This window comes from Mustelus asterias, chromosome 14 (assembly GCF_964213995.1).
Source record: "Mustelus asterias chromosome 14, sMusAst1.hap1.1, whole genome shotgun sequence".
In the NCBI taxonomy this organism is placed as follows: Eukaryota; Metazoa; Chordata; class Chondrichthyes; order Carcharhiniformes; family Triakidae; genus Mustelus; species Mustelus asterias.
In genome coordinates, this window is record NC_135814.1 from 1,948,496 (window position 1) to 1,969,004 (window position 20,509).

At 49.8% G+C, this 20,509-nt stretch overlaps 2 protein-coding genes across 2 annotated transcripts in view; one reads left to right on the plus strand and one right to left on the minus strand.

Annotated features, from left to right (window-relative positions):
- The window catches only part of LOC144503448 (natural resistance-associated macrophage protein 1-like), a 432,123-nt gene that overhangs the window by 397,928 nt on the left and 13,686 nt on the right, over positions 1-20,509 (minus strand). The gene's annotated exons all lie outside the window — the stretch shown is intronic.
- Positions 1-20,509, plus strand: part of LOC144504067 (SPRY domain-containing protein 3-like) — a 450,173-nt gene that overhangs the window by 42,487 nt on the left and 387,177 nt on the right. The window contains exon 4 of the mRNA XM_078229230.1: positions 1,627-1,751. Within this exon, the coding sequence (XP_078085356.1) occupies positions 1,627-1,751 (125 nt within the window). The remainder of the gene's footprint in view (positions 1-1,626; positions 1,752-20,509) is intronic.

Consider the following 20,509-nt stretch of genomic DNA (forward strand, 5'->3'; position numbering starts at 1 on the left):
TACATTCAATGTTTTAGCATCAACTATTTCCTGTGGGAATGAATTCCACAGGTTCACCACTCTTTGGCTGAAGAAATGTCTCCTCACCTCCGTCCTAAATGGTCTACCCTGGATGGGCAATAAATGTTGGCCAGTCAGTGACGCCCATGTCCCACGACTGAATTTTTAAAAATTACTTATATAAACCACAAACAGCAAGGGCCCCAACACTGACCCTTGAGGGACCCCATTGGACTAAGACACCCCTCGGCCATCACCCTCTGCTTCCTGCCACTCAGCCAATTCTGATCCAATTTACCAAATTTCTTTGGAAAACATTTCTCCACATCTCTGTTGAAAATGAGCGATCCCTTAATTTTAAACAGTGGCCCCTCGTTCTAGATTCTCCCATAGGAGGAAACATCCTCTCCTTATTCTTCTTCTCCATACCCCTCAGGATCTTGCACATTTCAATCATGTCACCTCTTACTCTTAACTCTAGCCGACACAAGCCTAACCTGTCCCAACCATTCCTCAAAGGATAAGCCCCCCATTCCAGGCATTATTCTGGTAATCCTTCTCTCAGCTGCTCTGCAATCTCTCACCATTTAGAAAGTAATCTTCTTTATTCTTCCTGTCAAAGTGGATAATTTGGGTTTGATTCCTGGCTTGGGCCGCTGTCTGTGCGGAGTCTGTATGTTCTCCCTGTGTCTGCGTGAGTTTCCTCCCACAGTCTGAAAGACGTGCTGGTTAGGTGTGTTGGCCTTGCTAAGTTTTGCCTCAGTGTACCCGAACAGGCGCGGGAGTGTGGTGACTGGGGTAACTTCATTGCAGTGTTAATGTAAATCTATTTGTGACACTAATAAATAAACTTTGAAAAAAACAAACTTTCACATTTTGCCACATTGTTCTCCATTAGCCAGATCTTTCCTCACTCACTTCACCTTTCTCTATCCCTTTGTAACCTCCTTCTGTCCTCTTCACAGCTTAACTTCTTCCTATGGATGGGCGGCACGGTAGCACAGTGGTTAGCACTGCTGCTTCACAGCTCCAGGGACCTGGGTTTGATTCCCGGCTTGGGTCACTGTCTGTGTGGAGTTTGCACATTCTCCTCGTGTCTGCGTGGGTTTCCTCCGGGTGTTCCGGTTTCCTCCCAGAGTCCAAAGATGTGCGGGTTAGGTTGATTGGCCATGCTAAAATTCCCCTTAGTGTCCTGGGACACGTAGATTAGAGGGATTAGTGGGTAAAATATGTAGGGATATGGGGGTAGGGCCTGGCTGGGATTGTGGTCGGTGCAGACTCGATGGGCCGAATGGCCTCTTTCTGTACTGTGGGGTTTCTATGATTTCTATATCCTTGTGTCGTCAGCAAAACTTGGTAACCATTCCACTAATTTCTTCATCAAAATCATTTATATAAATGTTGATAAATTATGAACCGTTCAGGCCTCAGCACTGATTCTTGTGGCAAATTTCAGGGCCAGCAAAGTTAATCAAGAAACGGAAGTGCAGAATGTGTTGTCATCCAATGGAGCCTCTCCCTCACATCATTTACCGAAAGGACCTCGTCTGAGGGAGCTGGGAGTTCAACGCAGTTTTCCTAGCCTCTTTCCCTCTCTGATCATTCTCCATTCTCTTAATTCCTCAGGTCCTTATCACGGACAGTGGTGTGAGAGGCTCCATCGCAGTGGGGGTCGCGCCCTATGACTATAACCTGAGCCAACAGCCAGGGTGGGTCTCCTGTTCGGCTGCCTACCATGCAGATGATGGAAAGTAAGTGATAAATTAACCTTTTCTGATTTTGCTCCCATACTTGTTGCTGTTCAAGGCCTTGGAGAGGGAGATTTACTGGAATATTCCCAGGGATGAGGGACTCAGTTAATGTGCAGTGAGGCTGGAAAAGCTGGGATTGGTCTCCTTGGAGCAGAAAAGCTTAAGGGGATATTTAATCGAGATGACATCATGGAAATGAATCGAATTGGCTGGAGACTGGCATCTGAGATGCTGGGGACCACTGGAGGAGGCTGAGATGGAGCATCCACTCGGCACTCTGGCTGAAGATTGCTGCGAATGCTTCAGCCTTATCTTTTACACTGATGTGCTGGGCTCCTCCATCATTGAGGATGGGGATATTTGTGGAGCCTCCTCCACTGAGTTGTTTAATTGTCCCCCATCATTCACGACTGGATGTGGCAGTGTTTGGATCTGAACTGTTGGTTGTCGAATTGCTTCGCTCTGATTAACATTTGCTGCTTATGCTGTTTGGCACACAAGTAGTTTCACCAGGATGACACCTCATTTTTTAGATATGCCTGATGTTGCTCTTGGCATGCCCTCCTTCACTCTTCATTGAACCGGGGTTGATCCCCTGGCTTGTTGATAATGGTACAGTGGGGGAATATGCCGGGCCATGAGGTGACAGGTTGTGATTGAGTAAAATTCTGCTGCTGCTGGTGGTCCACAGTGCCTCATGGATACCCAGTTTTGAGTGGCTAGATCTGTTTGAAGTTTATCCTATTTAGCACAGTGGAGGTGCCACACAACACGATGGAGGGTATCTTCAGAAGAATGAGGGGGGATCTTATAGAAACATACAAGATTATGAAGGGAATAGATAAGATAGAAGCAGGGAAGTTGTTTCCACTGGCGGGTGAAACTAGAACTAGGGGACATGGCCTCAAAATAAGGGGAAGCAGATTTAGGACTGAGTTGAGGAGGAACTTCTTCACAAAAAGGGTTGTGAATCTGTGGAATTCCCTGCCCAATGAAGCAGTTGAGGCTACCTCATTGAATGTTTTTAAGGCAAGGATAGATAAATTTTTGAACAGTAAAGGAATTAAGGGTTATGGTGAGCAGGTGGGTAAGTGGAGCTGAGTCCACAAAAAGATCAGCCATGATCTTATTGAATGGCGGAGCAGGCTCGAGGGGCCAGATGGCCTACTCCTGCTCCTAGTTCTTATGTTCTTATTTCCCAATCAGGAGATCACAGCTAATGTTGGACACTGCATTTTGAGTTTTGCAAGCAGGGCCTGGTTGGATACAGTCTGTACTTTGCCAATGTGAGCAGGGCTTGGAACATGTTGTTTGATACGATCTACCAGGACATACGGCCTGCATACCGAGCATCACACTGTCACTGAAGTTCATAGACCACAATGATAATAACAGAAGCTAATCCCTGTACAGGCGATGTTTCTTCTCCAGAAGTTTCCGGATTACCTCATTGGGCCAAGGGCCTCCAGCACAGTGGAGTAGACTATATCCCTGAAGATCTCCCAGTTAACCTCCATGCAGTGACTGTCCATTTTCACCACATATATCAGAGTTTCCCTGAGATTCCCGCATGACCGTCAGCCTGGGAACAATGAGAGATTACTGGGCTTTCAAACCCGGTGGATGTTTAAGGGGATGGACCCTGATGCTTACTCAGGGGATGCTGGTGGATGGTGTGTAAACTCTCTTAACTTCTTAAACCTTTTGCAAGAATAACATTTTGTTTGTGGTTAGCATTGAACTGAAATCTAGAGTTTAAACTGGAAAGTTCACAGCCTGAAGCAGGATTTTAACAAGGTCTCCAGGGGAACAGTGGTGAGCTTAGCTAATTAAGGGTTCCTGTGTAAGTGACGCATCATAGGAAGCCAATCCTTAGTGCATTTCAATATTCAATATATAAAAACAAAGTGAAGGGATTAACGTGGGACTGAGTACGCGCTGCCCACACATTTGTGTATGAGAACACATCAGCTGTACATCGTGGTCAGTGAGTATTGGACAGAGCTGTGTGTAGAATCAAGCACGGAAGCAGCTCCTTGCTTGACCTTTGCAGGACCCATGTATATAGTTTCTCCTAATTAATTAATATTTACTATTGAACAATCTATGACGATGAATAATTTATTAAGACCTACCGAGTGACATCCAGTACTTTAGAGATTTGACTTGATTTGATTTATATGTATTAACATACAGTGAAAAGTATTGTTTCTTGCGCGCTATGCAGACAAAACATACCGTTCACAGAGAAGGAAACAAGAGAGTGCAGAATGTAGTGTTACCGTCATAGCTAGGGTGGAGAGAAAGATCAACTGAATGCGAGGTAAGTCTATTCAAATGTCTGACAGCAGCAGGGAAGAAGCTGTTCTTGAGTCGGTTGGTACGTGATCTCAGACTTTTGTATCTTTTTCCCGACGGAAGAAGGTGGAAGAGAGAATGTCCGGGGTGCGTGGGGTCCTTAGTTATGTTGGCTGCTTTGTCGAGGCAGTGGGCAGTGTAGACAGAGTCAATGGATGGGAGTCTGGTTTGCGTGATGGATAGGGCTACATTCACGTTCCTTGTGGTCTTGGACAGAGCAGGAGCCCAGACCAAGCTGTGATACAACCAGAGCAATGGTGTTGGGTGTAATATTTGCTGATATTTTTTATGGTCAGTGACCGTCCGGGATGAATGTCACGGCTTCAAAAGTATTTCCTCTGCTGGGAGCTGGTGTGAATGAGGGGGTGTCCAATGGGAGCGGGGCCGGTCTGGGTTGATGTCAGGAAGTATTCCTTCACACAAAGGGAATGGAAATCTCATTCCCAACACGGTCTTGGGACTCGGAGACAATTGGAACTTTCAAGACTGAGATCAATGGTGCAGAGGGGACATGGGAAAAAATTGAGAATATGAATTTAAGATACATATCAACCATGATCTGGCTGAATGGTGGGACAGGCTCAAGGGGCTGAATGGCCTCCTTTTGTTCCTGAATAATAGGCTTGAAAGGCTGAATGGCCTCCTCTTGTTTCTGAATAACTGGTTCAAGGGGTTGAATGGCCTCCTGTTCCTGTGTAACAGACTCGAGGGGCTGAATGGCCTCCTCCTGTTCCTGCGTTACAGTCTCGAGGGGCTGAATGGCCTCCTCCTGTTCCTGCGTTACAGTCTCGAGGGACTGAATGGCCTCCTCCTGTTCCTGTGTAACAGGCTCGAGAGGCTGAATGGCCTCCTCCTGTTCCTGCGTAACAGGCTCGAGAGGCTGAATGGCCTCCTCCTGTTCCTGTGTAACAGGCTCGAGGGGCTGAATGGCCTCCTCCTGTTCCTGTGTAACAGGCTCGAGGGGCTGAATGGCCTCCTCCTGTTCCTGCGTAACAGGCTCGAGAGGCTGAATGGCCTCCTCCTGTTCCTGTGTAACAGGCTCAAGGGGATGAATGGCCTCCTCCTGTTTCTGTTTCAGTGGGAAAGCATTTTGACATGAGGAAAATAAATCCTTTCTAAATTATATTTTGATGCTGCGAGAGGGTTTAAATGTAAATAAGTGCTGGCTTTCCTTCCAGTTAATTTTCCCATGCATTAACACCATCCAATCAAGGACATGCCCTTGAGGTTTTGGGTCTGTTTTTTTAACTTTGACTCTTGTTATTGTCCTTGAATGATGAGAAGTTGTTGGTGAGAGCTGGGCAAAGTGACCAATCCCAGGCTCTGAGCGATCATCCAATTTCCCTGGGAGGACCGTGACCCCGTAATTCTTACTCCCGATATCCTGGGACTTTCCCGCTCTCCTCCTGATCGTCCATCATGTAGACGCTCAAAGTCTTTTGGGAAATTGAAACTCTCTCTCAGCGTCATCGCGTTGTTTATGTTTGAATTTATCACAATTCTTTCTGCCTTCTTCATTTCCTCGACACTGTCCCCATCAAACACTCCCAGGACAGGTACAGCACGGGGTTAGATACAGAGTAAAGCTCCCTCTACACTGTCCCCATCAAACACTCCCAGGACAGGTACAGCACGGGGTTAGATACAGAGTAAAGCTCCCTCTACACTGTCCCCATCAAACACTCCCAGGACAGGTACAGCACGGGGATAGATACAGAGTAAAGCTCCCTCTACACTGTCCCCATCAAACACTCCCAGGACAAGTACAGCACGGGGTTAGATACAGAGTAAAGCTCCCTCTACACTGTCCCCCATCAAACACTCCCAGGACAGGTACAGCACGGGGTTAGATACAGAGTAAAGCTCCCTCTACACTGTCCCCATCAAACACTCCCAGGACAGGTACAGCACGGGGATAGATACAGAGTAAAGCTCCCTCTACACTGTCCCCATCAAACACTCCCAGGACAAGTACAGCACGGGGTTAGATACAGAGTAAAGCTCCCTCTACACTGTCCCCATCAAACACTCCCAGGACAGGTACAGCACGGGGTTAGATACAGAGTAACGCTCCCTCTACACTGTCCCCATCAAACACTCCCAGGACAAGTACAGCACGGGGTTAGATACAGAGTAAAGCTCCCTCTACACTGTCCCCATCAAACACTCCCAGGACAGGTACAGCACGGGGTTAGATACAGAGTAAAGCTCCCTCGACACTGTCCCCATCAAACACTCCCAGTACAGGTACAGCACGGGGTTAGATACAGAGTAAAGCTCCCACTACACTGTCCCCCATCAAACACTCCCAGGACAGGTACAGCACGGGGTTAGATACAGTGTAAAGCTCCCACTACACTGTCCCCATCAAACACTCCCAGGACAGGTACAGCACGGGGTTAGATACAGAGTAAAGCTCCCTCTACACTGCCCCCCATCAAACACTCCCAGGACAGGTACAGCACGGGGTTAGATACAGAGTAAAGCTCCCACTACACTGTACCCATCAAACACTCCCAGGTCAAGTACAGCATGGGGTTAGATACAGAGTAAAGCTCCCTCTACGCTGTCCCCATCAAACACTCCCAGGACAGGTGCAGCATGGGGTTAGATACAGAGTAAAGCTCCCTCTACACTGTTCCCAACAAAAACTGTAAGAGTTTTAACAACACCAGGTTAAAGTTCAACAGGTTTATTTGGTAGCAAATGCCATTATATTGCTACCATTTATATTATATATTGCTACCAAATAAACCTGTTGGACTTTAACCTGGTGTTGTTAAAACTCTCACTGTGTTTACCCCAGTCCAACGCCGGCATCTCCACATCATGCCCATCAAATACTCCCAGGACAGGTACAGCTCGGGGTTAGATACAGAGTAGAACATAGAACATAGAACATAGAAAAACTACAGCACAAACAGGCCCTTCGGCCCACAAGTTGTGCTGAACACATCCCTACCTTCTAGACCTACCTATAACCCTCCATCCTATTAAGTCCCATGTACTCATCCAGGAGTCTCTTAAAATACCCTATTGAGTTCGCCTCCACCACCACGACGGCAGACGATTCCACTCGCCCACCACCCTCTGTGTGAAAAACTTACCCCTAACATCTCCCCTGTACCTACCCCCCAGCACCCTAAACCTGTGTCCTCTCGTAGCAGCCATTTCCACCCTGGGAAAAAGCCTCTGAGAGTCCACCCGATCTATGCCTCTCAACATCTTAAATACCTCTATTAGATCTCCTCTCATCCTTCGTCTCTCCAAGGAGAAAAGACCGAGCTCCCTCAGCCTATCCTCATAAGGCAACATCCTTGTAAATCTCCTCTGCACCCTTTCAATCTTTTCCACATCCTTCCTATAGTGAGGCGACCAGAAGTGAGCACAGTACTCCAAGTGGGGTCTGACGAGGGTCTTATATACTCCCTTTACACTGTAAAGCTCCCTTTACACTGTTCCCATCAAACACTCCCAGGACAGGTACAGCACGGGGTTAGATACAGAGTAAAGCTCCCTCTACACTGTCCCCATCAAACACTCCCAGGACAGGTACAGCACGGGGTTAGATACAGAGTAAAGCTCCCTTTACACTGTTCCCATCAAACACTCCCAGGACAGGTACAGCACGGGGTTAGATACAGAGTAAAGCTCCCTCTACACTGTCCCCATCAAACACTCCCAGGACAGGTACAGCACGCGGTTAGATACAGAGTAAAGCTCCCTCTACTCTGTCCCCATCAAGCATGATGTGGAGATGCCGGAGTTGGACTGGGGTGAACACAGTAAGAAGTCTCACAACACCAGGTTAAAGTCCAACAGGTTTATTTGGTAGCAAATACCATAAGCTTTCGGAGCACAGCTCCTTCGTCAGATGGAGTGGAAATGTGCTGCACATCTCCACATCATGTCTATCAAACACTCGCAGGACAGGTTCTGTCCACCTCTTTAATAAATGAAGGTAGAATTTCTGGCAGGTGTTTTCAGTTGCTTTCTCCACAATCCGTTGTTTTTCTCACTCTCTCCCTGGTGTGAGCTCACTCTATTCCACATCCTGGGAACTGATTGCAGCTTCAGGCAGTAAGTTGCTGGGAAGTTGGAGAGAAGAAAAGAGCATCAGGCATGACAAAGTTGTATTATCATTTAATCGAACCAGCCCGGGGTACAAGCACAGTTCATTGCTCCCCGATCTTGTGGGACGCAGAAACATATTCAGTTTGCTCTGAATTCACATCGGATCTGTAGAAGAGATTATTAAAGCTTGAGCCTGTCATTCTGAATTGTGTATTTTGCTCTCTGTCCCTCATTTTATTCTTGAATAGCATGTTGCTCTGCTGATTCAGAAAAGTGAGAATAGAAACCTGAGATTTATACAACATGTAGCCTAACATCTCTTGTCGATAAGTTATTAGGATCAAGGGGTTTTGTGGCCATTCTACATTCTTACATTCCCTTGGCTATGGGTTCATTGTTAAACTCCACAACTTGAAGTGGGGCCTTGTTTTCTCTGAACTGGAGTGTGCCTTTAACTGCAGCGAACCCTGGAACGCAACAGAAATCCTTCCCACTCAGAATATTTTATTACCAGAGTTTTGTGGACTAAAATTAAATGTTCAGACTGGTGCAGGGTGCATTCAAACTCATGGGGAGATATTTTGCATTCCCGCCTGCCACGGGATTTTACAGTTTTAGGGCGAGCACGGCTGGAGAATCCCGCCCGTGACCTCTGAACTGATCGTCTTGGTTTCTGCATTAATGAGCTAACTATACTGCAATTCCCTTTATTAAACAGCAACTCGGGAAGTGAAGAGTAGTAAAAAGAAACAGTTTAATTAGGAAGACTCCAAATTTGAATTACTACAAGAATCAGCACAGGTATCCATATGGGCCCTTGCTGTTGCTATGGGGATCAGTACAGGTATCAGTATGGGTCCTCGGTGTTGCTATGGGGATCAGTACAGGTATCAGTATGGGTCCTCGGTGTTGCTATGGGAATCAGTACAGGTATCAGTATGGGCCCTCGGTGTTGCTATGGGAATCAGTACAGGTATCAGTATGGGTCCTCGGTGTTGCTATGGGGATCAGTACAGGTATCAGTATGGGTCCTCGGTGTTGCTATGGGGATCAGTACAGGTATCAGTATGGGTCCTCGGTGTTGCTATGGGGATCAGTACAGGTATCAGTATGGGTCCTCGGTGTTGCTATGGGGATCAGTACAGGTATCAGTATGGGCTCTTGGTGTTGCTATGGGAATCAGTACAGGTATCAGTATGGGCTCTTGGTGTTGCTATGGGGATCAGTACAGGTATCAGTATGGGCTCTTGGTGTTGCTATGGGAATCAGTACAGGTATCAGTATGGGCTCTCGGTGTTGCTATCGGAATCAGTACAGGTATCAGTATGGGTCCTCGGTGTTGCTATGGGGATCCGTACAGGTATCAGTATGGGCTCTCGGTGTTGCTATGGGAATCAGTACAGGTATCAGTATGGGTCCTCGGTGTTGCTATGGGAATCAGTACAGGTATCAGTATGGGTCCTCGGTGTTGCTATGGGGATCCGTACAGGTATCAGTATGGGCTCTCGGTGTTGCTATGGGAATCAGTACAGGTATCAGTATGGGTCCTCGGTGTTGCTATGGGGATCAGTACAGGTATCAGTATGGGTCCTCGGTGTTGCTATGGGGATCAGTACAGGTATCAGTATGGGCTCTTGGTGTTGCTATGGGAATCAGTACAGGTATCAGTATGGGTCCTCGGTGTTGCTATGGGAATCAATACAAGTATCAGTATGGGTCCTCGGTGTTGCTATGGGGATCTGTACAGGTATCAGTATGGGCTCTTGGTGTTGCTATGGGGATCAGTACAGGTATCAGTATGGGCTCTCGGTGTTGCTATGGGGATCAGTACAGGTATCAGTATAGGTCCTTGGTGTTGCTATCGGAATCAGTACAGGTATCAGTATGGGCTCTCGGTGTTGCTATCGGAATCAGTACAGGTATCAGTATGGGCTCTCGTTGTTGCTATCGGAATCAGTACAGGTATCAGTATGGGCTCTCGGTGTTGCTATGGGAATCAGTACAGGTATCAACATGGGCCCTCGGTGTTGCTATGGGAATCAGTACAGGTATCAGTATGGGCTCTCGATGTTGCTATGGGAATCAGTACAGGTATCAGTATGGGCTCTCGATGTTGCTATGGGAATCAGTACAGGTTCGAGCTATGCTGGCTGGTTTTTGGTGGGTGTGTGGAACATTCTTCCTGTACTCCGGCCCCCCTCCTTCACCTCAGTTTCTGGCACATTGAACACCGAATCGGTCATATTTCCTGCTCTCTTCCTTCACCTTTACTTGCTCCATCTCTGATTCTTCCCCAGCTTTTCTCTCCTCCTGTCTTTTCATTTCTGGAGCTGGCTTGTCCACCTTGTCCACTATAAGCTACTGTGACCACCTCACATCCTGCTTCTTGTAAAGATTCCATTTCACTCGCCCAGTTTCTCTGTCTTTGTCTCATCTGTTATAGAATCCCCACAAGTGCAGAAGGAGGCAATTCAGCCCATTGAGCCTGCACTGACCACAATCCCACCCAGACCCTATTATCGGAACCCACGTATTTACTGTGCCCAATCCCCTGACACTAGGGTCAATTTAGCACGGTAAATCAACCTAACCCATGCATCTTTGGACTGTGGGAGGAAACCGGAGCACCCGGAAGAAACTCATGCAGTCACGGGGAGAACGTGCAGACTCCACACAGACAGTGACCGGAGCCGGGAATCGAACCCGGGTCCCTGGCGCTGTGAGGCAGCAGTGCTAACCACTGTGTCACCGTGCCGCCCCGGGTCCCTGGCACTGTGAGGCAGCAGTGCTAACCACTGTGTCACCGTGCTGCCCCGGGTCCCTGGCACTGTGAGGCAGCAGTGCTAACCACTGTGCCACCGTGCTGCCCTGGGTCCCTGGCGCTGTGAGGCAGCAGTGCTAACCACTGTGTCACCGTGCTGCCCCGGGTCCCTGGCACTGTGAGACAGCAGTGCTAACCTCTGTGCCACCGTGCCGCCCCGGGTCCCTGGCACTGTGAGGCAGCAGTGCTAACCTCTGTGCCGCTCCGGGTCCCTGGCGCTGTGAGGCAGCAGTGCTAACCTCTGTGCCGCCCCGGGTCCCTGGCGCTGTGAGACAGCAGTGCTAACCTCTGTGCCGCCCCGGGTCCCTGGCACTGTGAGACAGCAGTGCTAACCTCTGTGCCACCGTGCCACCCCGGGTCCCTGGCGCTGTGAGGCAGCAGTGCTAACCTCTGTGCCACCGTGCCGCCCCGGGTCCCTGGCGCTGTGAGGCAGCAGTGCTAACCTCTGTGCCACCGTGCCGCCCCGGGTCCCTGGCACTGTGAGGCAGCAGTGCTAATCACTGTGTCACCGTGCTGCCCCGGGTCCCTGGCACTGTGAGGCAGCAGTGCTAACCTCTGTGCCACCGTGCCGCCCCGGGTCCCTGGCACTGTGAGGCAGCAGTGCTAACCTCTGTGCCCTGTTCTGACAATGCAATCTTTCAGAGCATTTCATTCTGAAATATCTCTTTTTTCCTCAATCAGAGATTCTCCTTCTCGCTCTGGTTGACTGGGTCCATGACCTTGCCTGTGCCATTCCCAGTGCATCTGCCCTCATCCCATGGCCCGGGAGAGGGGGGTGCAGACAATGCTAATCACCTGGCGAGAGGTTCGGGGTCAGTGGCCAAGTAACCTGTCAATCTGGGTGTTCAGTGTCCAAAGCAGACCATCAGGTGCATGCTCAGTCTGAGTAACAGAGCAATCAGCCAATGATTGCTGTTGTTGTGAAGAATGTGCCAGATTCCGTGGCCCCTCCTATTGGATGTCTGTTTGGGTCGTTCTGTGATTGACTTCTGCTGCTTCAATCTTCACTCTTCTTTCTTCCATTTCATTGGCCCAGGCTTGGCTGGAGGGCTGAGTTACAGTTTCAGAGGATGAATCCTCATTTTTAATTACAGTCCTGGCATGACCCTCCTGTGTTAATTCCACGGAGAGTACATGATGGAATAATGCAACAACTTGACTTTTACCTTCAGCTTAGTGGAGATACTAACTCTTTATTGTTCCCCCATCCCAACTGTTCCAGCCATGTCCATTTATGATCTGTGAGGAGTTGGATCATCACTTGTCTTTAATAAAACAATTAGCTAAGTACGCACTTGGTCTTCCTGGAGAGTGATGAGGAAGAATCCCTTTCCGCTCTGGGCAATCTCCCGGAGGTTAGGGTCTGAGAGAATGATTCCAATTTCCCAGTGATGGCTTCACCCGATGATGTCTCTGTTTTATCTTTCTAGAATCAGGTGTGTGTTTAGTGGATGAGTAACATTCAGATTCTAGTTCCACTGAATCTATCGATGTTTCGCTGACTTTATTTCCTGTTGTTGATGAAGATATTTGCACAGAGGATGTTTCTCCAGGGTCTAGATTGGAGTCCAGAGAGGATTACACTGCTCCAGAGCCGGTGTTTTCCCAGGGCGAAAGTCTCTTGCACTGCAGATCCAGCTGAAAGCCCCCTTCCCTGCGGAGCTGGAGGTCAGCACAGAGGCTGCAGCAGAATCTATAGCATTTCCCAAGCTGCAGAAACCCTTACAGCAATTTTTCCCCAAGTGGATTGTCCACAGGAATTCCTCCCATTCCTGAACGTGAGCCTGTCTTGTCTCCGTATTCTCAGCAATTCTTCCCATTGCCCAGAGTGGAGCAACCTCGTACAGAGGATCTCTCATCATAGCCGATAGAAAGTCCTCCAGAAATATTATTGGGAAATCACCTCTTCCTCTCTCCCTGACAGTTTTACAGGAAGACGGTCAGTTTTCCTTATCATCTTAGATCTTCAATGCATTCCAGTCTCGATACAACAATGGACGACACGGCTGGGAGAATCTTCATTGGAGGTGAAGATCATTCCTCTTCTGAAACTCTATCCTGATGTGCTTTGAGAGAGCAGCAAGTTCCTCAGAGAGACCTGAGCTCTTCTCTTCCAGTCCCAGAGAGTCGAAAAGTAAATTCTGTTCCCTCTTTGATCCGTCTTTCATTGAAACATCCTTGTTTTCCTGACAGTTCAGCCACCCAGCCACGGGCAGCAACACTGCGAAAGTGTTGTCCTATACTACACATAATGATGTTCTGCCAGGGGGTGAAAGGTTATGGGGGGTAGGCAGGAATGTAGGTTGAAGTTGCAAATGAATCAACCATGATCTTATTCAATGGCAGCGCAGTCTAGAGGGGCCGAGTGGCCTCCTCCTGACCCTAATTTGCATGTCTGTATGTACCAGATACGGAAGAAATCTCATTTCTCTCAGGCATCTTCCCGAAGGGTTAAGAATACTGTGAGAGAATGAATTCCCCAAGACTGTGATTGGGGGAGAGACTGGAGTGGGGGTTGAGTTGAATCTGTCCTTGTTATAGAACTGCAATGTAGAGTTAAAGGATTTGGAATTTCCCTATTCTTTGGAGAGTGGCTCAGTGGGTGGGAATAACTGACCCCAATGGCAGCTCCCTGCCGTGTCATTTCAGTTTGAAAAGATTGGGGGAACTTTTTAAAGAGCTCCCAATCAAAAAATAAAAATAGAACCAAATGTCCCACGCAACAATCCCCAGACACCCCCCAGCCCAGACACCCCCCAACACCCAACCCAGACGCCCCCCCAACTCAGACACCCCCCAACCCAGACACCCCCCCAACCCAGACACCCCTCAACACCCAACCCAGACACCCCCCCAACTCAGACACCCCTCAACACCCAACCCAGACACCCCCCAACCCAGACACCCCCCAACTTGGACACCCCCTGACCTGGACACCCCCAACCTGGACACCCCCCAACCCGGACACCCCCCCAACCCGGATACCCTCAACCCCCAACCCGGATACCCCCCCAACCCGGATACCCCCCAAACCGGATACCCCCCAAACCGGATACCCCCCAACCCGGACACTCCCCAACCCGGAACCCCCCAACCCAGATACCCCCAACCCCCAACCCGGACACCCCCCAACCCGGACACCCCCCCAACCCGGATACCCTCAACCCCCAACCCGGATACCCCCCAACCCGGATACCCCCCAACCCGGATACCCCCCAACCCGGACACTCCCCAACCCGGACACTCCCCAACCCGGAACCCCCCAACCCGGACACCCCCCAACCCAGATACCCCCAACCCCCAACCCGGACACCCCCCAACCCGGACAGCCCCCAACCCAGATACCCCCAACCCGGACACCCCCCAACCCAGACACCCCCCAACCCAGATACCCCCAACCTGGATACCCCCAACCCTCATCCCGGATACCCCCCCAACCCAGACACCCCCCAACCCAGATACCCCCAACCTGGATACCCCCAACCCTCATCCCGGATACCCCCCCCAACCTTGACACCCCCCAACCCGGACACCCCCCAACCCTGACACCCCCAAACCCAGACACCCCCAAACCCAGACAACCCCCAACACCCCAACCTGGACACCCCCCAACCACCCAACCTGCCCTCCCCCCCGCCCCCTGCTCCTCTACACTCAGGGCCCGATTTTACCAAACCTTCGCGCCCGTTTTCGGGTGTGAAATCGTGGTAAAGTTGGGCATTGGGCCTTCAACACGATCTGCACCCGAATCCGAGCAGATCGCGCCTTTACCGACACCCGATTTGGGCGCGCGCCCGAATCGGACAGCCTGACAATTTAAATACATTTGCATGCATTTAAATCGACTTAATGAACCGCGCGCCCAACTCTACCGCCAAATCCCACTTTACCGTCTCCTGGCCCGATCCGCGTCCCCGCTGTTACCAACCTGCAAAATAAAAGTCTGAAGTCGCCGCTGCAGCTTCTGAAGAGCGGGGTCAGAGACTGCAACGGCTCTCTGACCCAGGTGCCCAGGTCATCCTCTGGTTGCGGCGGAGCCGGTGGGGTGGTGGGGGTGGCGGGACCCAAATCATCCTCTGGCCGGGGGGCGGGGGGGGCGGGGGAGGAGGGGTGGCGGTTGGGGGGGGGTGGAGAAGGGGGGTGGGTGTGACGTATCATCCTCTGGGGGGGGGGGGGGGTGGGAGAAGGGGGGGGTGTGATGTATCATCCTCCGAGGGGGAGGTGGGAAAAGGGGGGGTGTGACGTATCATCCTCTGTGGGGGGTTCCGCTGCCAGTCTGCGGCCGATCCCTCCTCCACCGGAGGAACGATTCTCTCTGCCCGAGTGGCCGCATACTTCAAACACCAAGACGCAAATCCAAATGCCCCTTAGTGTCTTGAGATGCATAGGTTAGAGGGATTAGCGGGTAAATATGTAGGGATATGGGGGTAGGGCCTGGGTGGGATTGTGGTCGGTGTAGACTCGATGGGCCGAATGGCCTCTTTCTGCACTGTAGGGATTCTATGATTCTATGATTCTATGAAGACTGTCATCATTCACCTCAGCGGAACACAACAGTGCCGCACTTTCTTTGCACCATCTGTTCAGGGCACTGATGCAGAATGAAACGACCAGGGTAAATGCCAAAGACTAAGTAGATTTGTGATATGAGCCATGTTCGTCCCGAAGGAGTAAATAGAAGGATAAATAATCTTGAGTTATTCATTTGGATTTGCGTTGTCTCTTGTTACCCCGGCGAGGATGGTGTTTTTTTTGCACTGCTGAAGCAGCTTTACATTGATAATTCCCACTGCTTGTTCAAGTTCACTCAGTTGACTAGCGGAACGCTGAGGTGAATGGTGACAGTCTTGGTGTTTGAAGTATGCGGCCACTCCGGGGGAGGGAATCGTTCCTCCGGTGGGGAGGAGGGATCGGCCGCAGACTGGCAGCGTAACCCCCCCCCCAGAGGATGATACGTCACACACCCCCACTTTTCCCACCCTCCCCGAGGATGATACATGACCCCCGACCCGCGAGATGGTCTGTGTCAGAGAGCCGCTCTCTGCTTTTTTGTTTCGCGCCTGGGCGCGCTCTGTCAGAATTTTTTCGAACTGCGCATGCGCAGTTCAGAGCTCCGATTGGTCCACCAGCGCTAAACCCCGCCCACAGCGCGGATCGGACCGGAGCCGGCAAAACGTGTATGGGCGCGCTGGAAAGAGGATTCCAGGCTCGGATCTATTTGACGCCCGGATTCGGCACTTGGACTCAAAATGGTAAAATTCCCCCCTCAGACTGTTTATCCAAACTCCAGTGCTCGATGAGTCTGAATTTCTACCAGTTAAATATTGGGAAAATTGAAGTCACCATTCCTGACTCCATCTTTATTTTTTCTTTTGTGGGAGTGTTGGCTCGGTCAGCATTTATTGCCCATCCCTCATGGCCCTTGAGAAGGTGGTGTTGAGTGGTCATTTTGAACTGCCGATGTCCACTCTCAGGACTCCTGGCTTCTTCCCTCTTTCTCACGGCAGACTGAGGCTGAATCAGAATTTTCAGAACTTTGATGCCACATTTGATCCTGAGATGAATTTCTGGCCTCATATCCGTGCCATCGCCATGGTGACGATTCCCACCTCCATAACATCACCTGCCTGATCCCTGCCCCATCTCACCTGCTACTGAACCATCCCAATCTTTGTAGCCTCCTCCAGCTCCAAAACTCTCTGAGATATTGGCACTGTTCCAAATGTCCTGAGTATCCCCAAGTTTTAACCATTCCATTTTCTTTCTGCTGTCTGAAATTCCCTCCTCAATCCATTCCAAATTTATATTCCTCCCTCATTCAATTTGCTTCTTAAAACCTACCTCTTAGATCAAGCCACTGGAATCTCCAAACGTGGTTCAGTGTCAAATTTTGGTTGGAATTATTTCATAGAGTCATTGAAGTTTACAGCACGGAAACAGGCCATTCGGCCCAACTTGTCCATGCTGCCCTTTTTTTTAAAACCCCTAAGCTAATCCCAATTGCCCGCATTTGGCCCATATCCCTCTACAGCTATCCTACCCATGTACCTATCTAAATGCTTTTTAAAAGACAAAATTGTACCCGCCTCTGCTACTACCTCTGGCAGCTCGTTCCAGACACTCACCACCCTCTGTGTGAAAAAATTGCTCCTCTGGACACTTTTGTATCTCTCCCCTCTCACCTTAAACCAATGCCCTCTAGTTTTAGACTCCCCTACCTTTGGGAAAAGATATTGACCATCTAGCTGATCTGGGCCCCTCATTATTTTATAGACCTCAGCCTCCTACGCTCCAGAGAAAAAAGTCCCAGTCTGAGAAAAAAGTCCCAGTGTGAAGCATCATGGAGTGTGAGTGGAACGTGACAAATGCGAAGCGTTGTGAGGCATTTCATCCTCTGCTCTCTCAAAATGAAAAAGCAAGGCTTGCATTTCCCCAGAAACCTCAGGAGGTCCCAAAGTGTTTCCCAGTCAGTGGATCTTCTGAAGTGTAGCCTCGAAACCACAAACAAGAATGTGATGAATGAGCAGGGCATCTGTTTTTCATGGTGTTAGTTGAAGGGTAAAGTTGACTTCAGCATACCAGGGAGAACTCGCCTGCTGTTCTTTAAAATAAAAGCCATTTGATCTATTATCTCACTGCAACAGTGCAGCACACCCCAGTACTGACCCTGCAACAGTGCAGCACACCCGAGTACTGACCCTGCAACAATGCAGAACTCCCTCAGTACTAACACTCTGACAGTGCAGCACTCCCTCAGTATTGACCCTCTGACAGTGCGGCACTCCCTCAGTATTGACCCTCTGACAGTGCGGCACTCCCTCAGCACTGACCCTCTGACAGTGCGGCACTCCCTCAGTACTGACCCTCTAACAGTGTGGCACTCCCTCAGTACTGACTCTCTGACAGTGCGGCACTCCCTCATACTGACCCTCTGACAGTGCGGCACTCCCTCAGTACTGACCCTCTGACAGTGCGGCACTCCCTCAGTACTGACCCTCTGACAGTGCGGCACTCCCTCAGTACGGACCCTCTGACAGTGCGGCACTCCCTCAGTACTGACCCTCTGACAGTGCGGCACTCCCTCAGTACTGACCCTCTGACAGTGCGGCACTCCCTCAGTACTGACCCTCTGACAGTGCGGCACTCCCTCAGTACTGACCTTCTGACAGTGCGGCACTCCCTCAGTACTGACCCTCTGACAGTGCGGCACTCCCTCAGTACGGACCCTCTGACAGTGCGGCACTCCCTCAGTACTGACCCTCTGACAGTGCGGCACTCCCTCAGTACTGACCCTCTGACAGTGCGGCACTCCCTCAGTACTGACCCTCTGACAGTGCGGCACTCCCTCAGTACTGACCTTCTGACAGTGCGGCACTCCCTCAGTACTGACCCTCTGACAGTGCGGCACTCCCTCAGTACTGACCCTCTGACAGTGCAGCACTCCCTCAGTACTGACCCTCTGACAGTGCGGCACTCCTTCAGTACTGACCCTCTGACAGTGCGGGACTCCCTCAGTACTGACCCTCTGACAGTGCGGCACTCCCTCAGTACTGACCCTCTGACAGTGCGACACTCCCTCAGTCAATGGGAAATATTGGTAGCTTTCTCACTCTGAGCAGTTGAGAATTCTCATGGAATGTACCTGTCATTTTTGGTGCAGCCGGGATTATTGATCGAGTATGGGATTTAATTAAGAGTTGTTGATATGATTGTATTTGGAAGCATCACGGCTCTTGGTGCCCAGTGTCGCCAGTGCCCTGCGCTGAGGGAGAGGGAGATCCACATGTTTCCAACATGAATAAATATTGTTCCTCCCATCTGCTTGAAAAAGGTCAGTTGGAAAGGTTACACGAGTGAGTCACTGGGAACATCCCATTTACATCAACAACTTGGCTGAATTGTTGCTATTACATCGTCTCAGAAAACACCAGAGGTGAAATCAGTTGCTATCTTTTCCGTTTGGGAATGGCCAGGTCACAGTATCTATCACTTGTTCTGGATGATTCATAGATATCAACGTATTACTGCTGGGAATAACTGACTTCAGTCAGAGCCCTTGTGAAACTCTGAAATCCTATTGGAATCCCACTGGTCTGTGCCGCCCCTGTTAAACTTTCTGGGATGCGCTGGGTTGACAGGAAAGCAGCGAGCAAGCAACCCTGAACTGATGTTGCCTTTTACTGCTTAGCACTGGCCCAGTGCCAGTGGTGAAGATCTTCATCCAGTGCTCGCTCGTGCTGGAGAATCAGCAGCACATTGTCACCAATCAGGAGAACATTCCTCACTGATGCTGGGGTTGAATCTCGCTGAGCTGCTGATCTTCTGCACAGAGGGGGCAGACGCTGAGGAAGGGCATGATGGGCTGCTGGAGACTTGGCGGGAGGCAGAGGGGAGACAGAGAAAGGAATATTGCTCTCACAAGAACACTGGAGTAAATCTTTGGGTCGATCCTTCGAGAGTGAGGAACATTGACCCAGGGTGGGATTTTGCAGCCGCACTCGCCCCAAGACGGGAAAATCCTGCCCGAGCTCAACGGACATTTGCATGGTCCAGTCCAGCCCACTCTGATTCCCGTGGTGAACATGACGGGAAAGTTCTGTCCCAATCTCTTGGCCATAGACTGGCACTGGGTGAAAATTTCCTTCTAACAGCCTTCCAGCTCCAGAATGGACAGAGGCAGTTGTTAAGTTCGTTTTTCGCAAGACTCTTCCATCCTTGATACAAAGGCAAACACCAACCGTTGTCAGAATCAAAGTTCTTTATTTCTCCTACATATGTAGGCTGGCTAACCTTGACTACTTAACCTCCACTCAGTGCTGGAAGTCAGTTAGTAAAAAGCACACAAAGCAACAAGGCTGACCCCTTTTATACAGTTTACAATCCCGTCAGGTAGATGTGATTTCAAACAAGACTTAAACACACATTACCCGATTCAATCAAAAACGAGTAGTTACAGGAATTGCTGCAGAGAAAGAACATCCTATTAAAATATGCATTTACTACTTGTAGCCCCCACCAATCAGAACATAAGCATAATGTCTTTAGGATACGCCATTTGTTAGCGCAAAAGAGAACATTGTCATGTACTCAGCTAGACTCGCACCCCAGCCGGGCTCAGCAAGCTGGAGCCTGTGGTTAACCTGTTTTGTCAGTTTGCTCCCATGAGCTGTTTCTCTGCCGTTCTTGCAAGTGACCCAAGGTTGGAATTGAACCGAGGTCCCTGGCGCTGCGAGGCTGTGAATTGAATTTAAATTGCACTAGCTGCCATGCTGAGATTTGAACCCATGTCCGCAGTGTATTTGCCTGGGCCTCTGGATTACTAATCCAGTAAGATCGTTACTATCTCTCCTGTCTAACTGTATTTCCAAAATTCACTCTGTCATTCCACCACCACCCGGTCACTTACACAAACACACATTTAAAACAAAGCAGGACTTTGCATTCTGAGTGTTTTTCAGGACCTGAGGCAGATTCCAGAGCTCTCTGTGTTTGAAATACTGCAGCA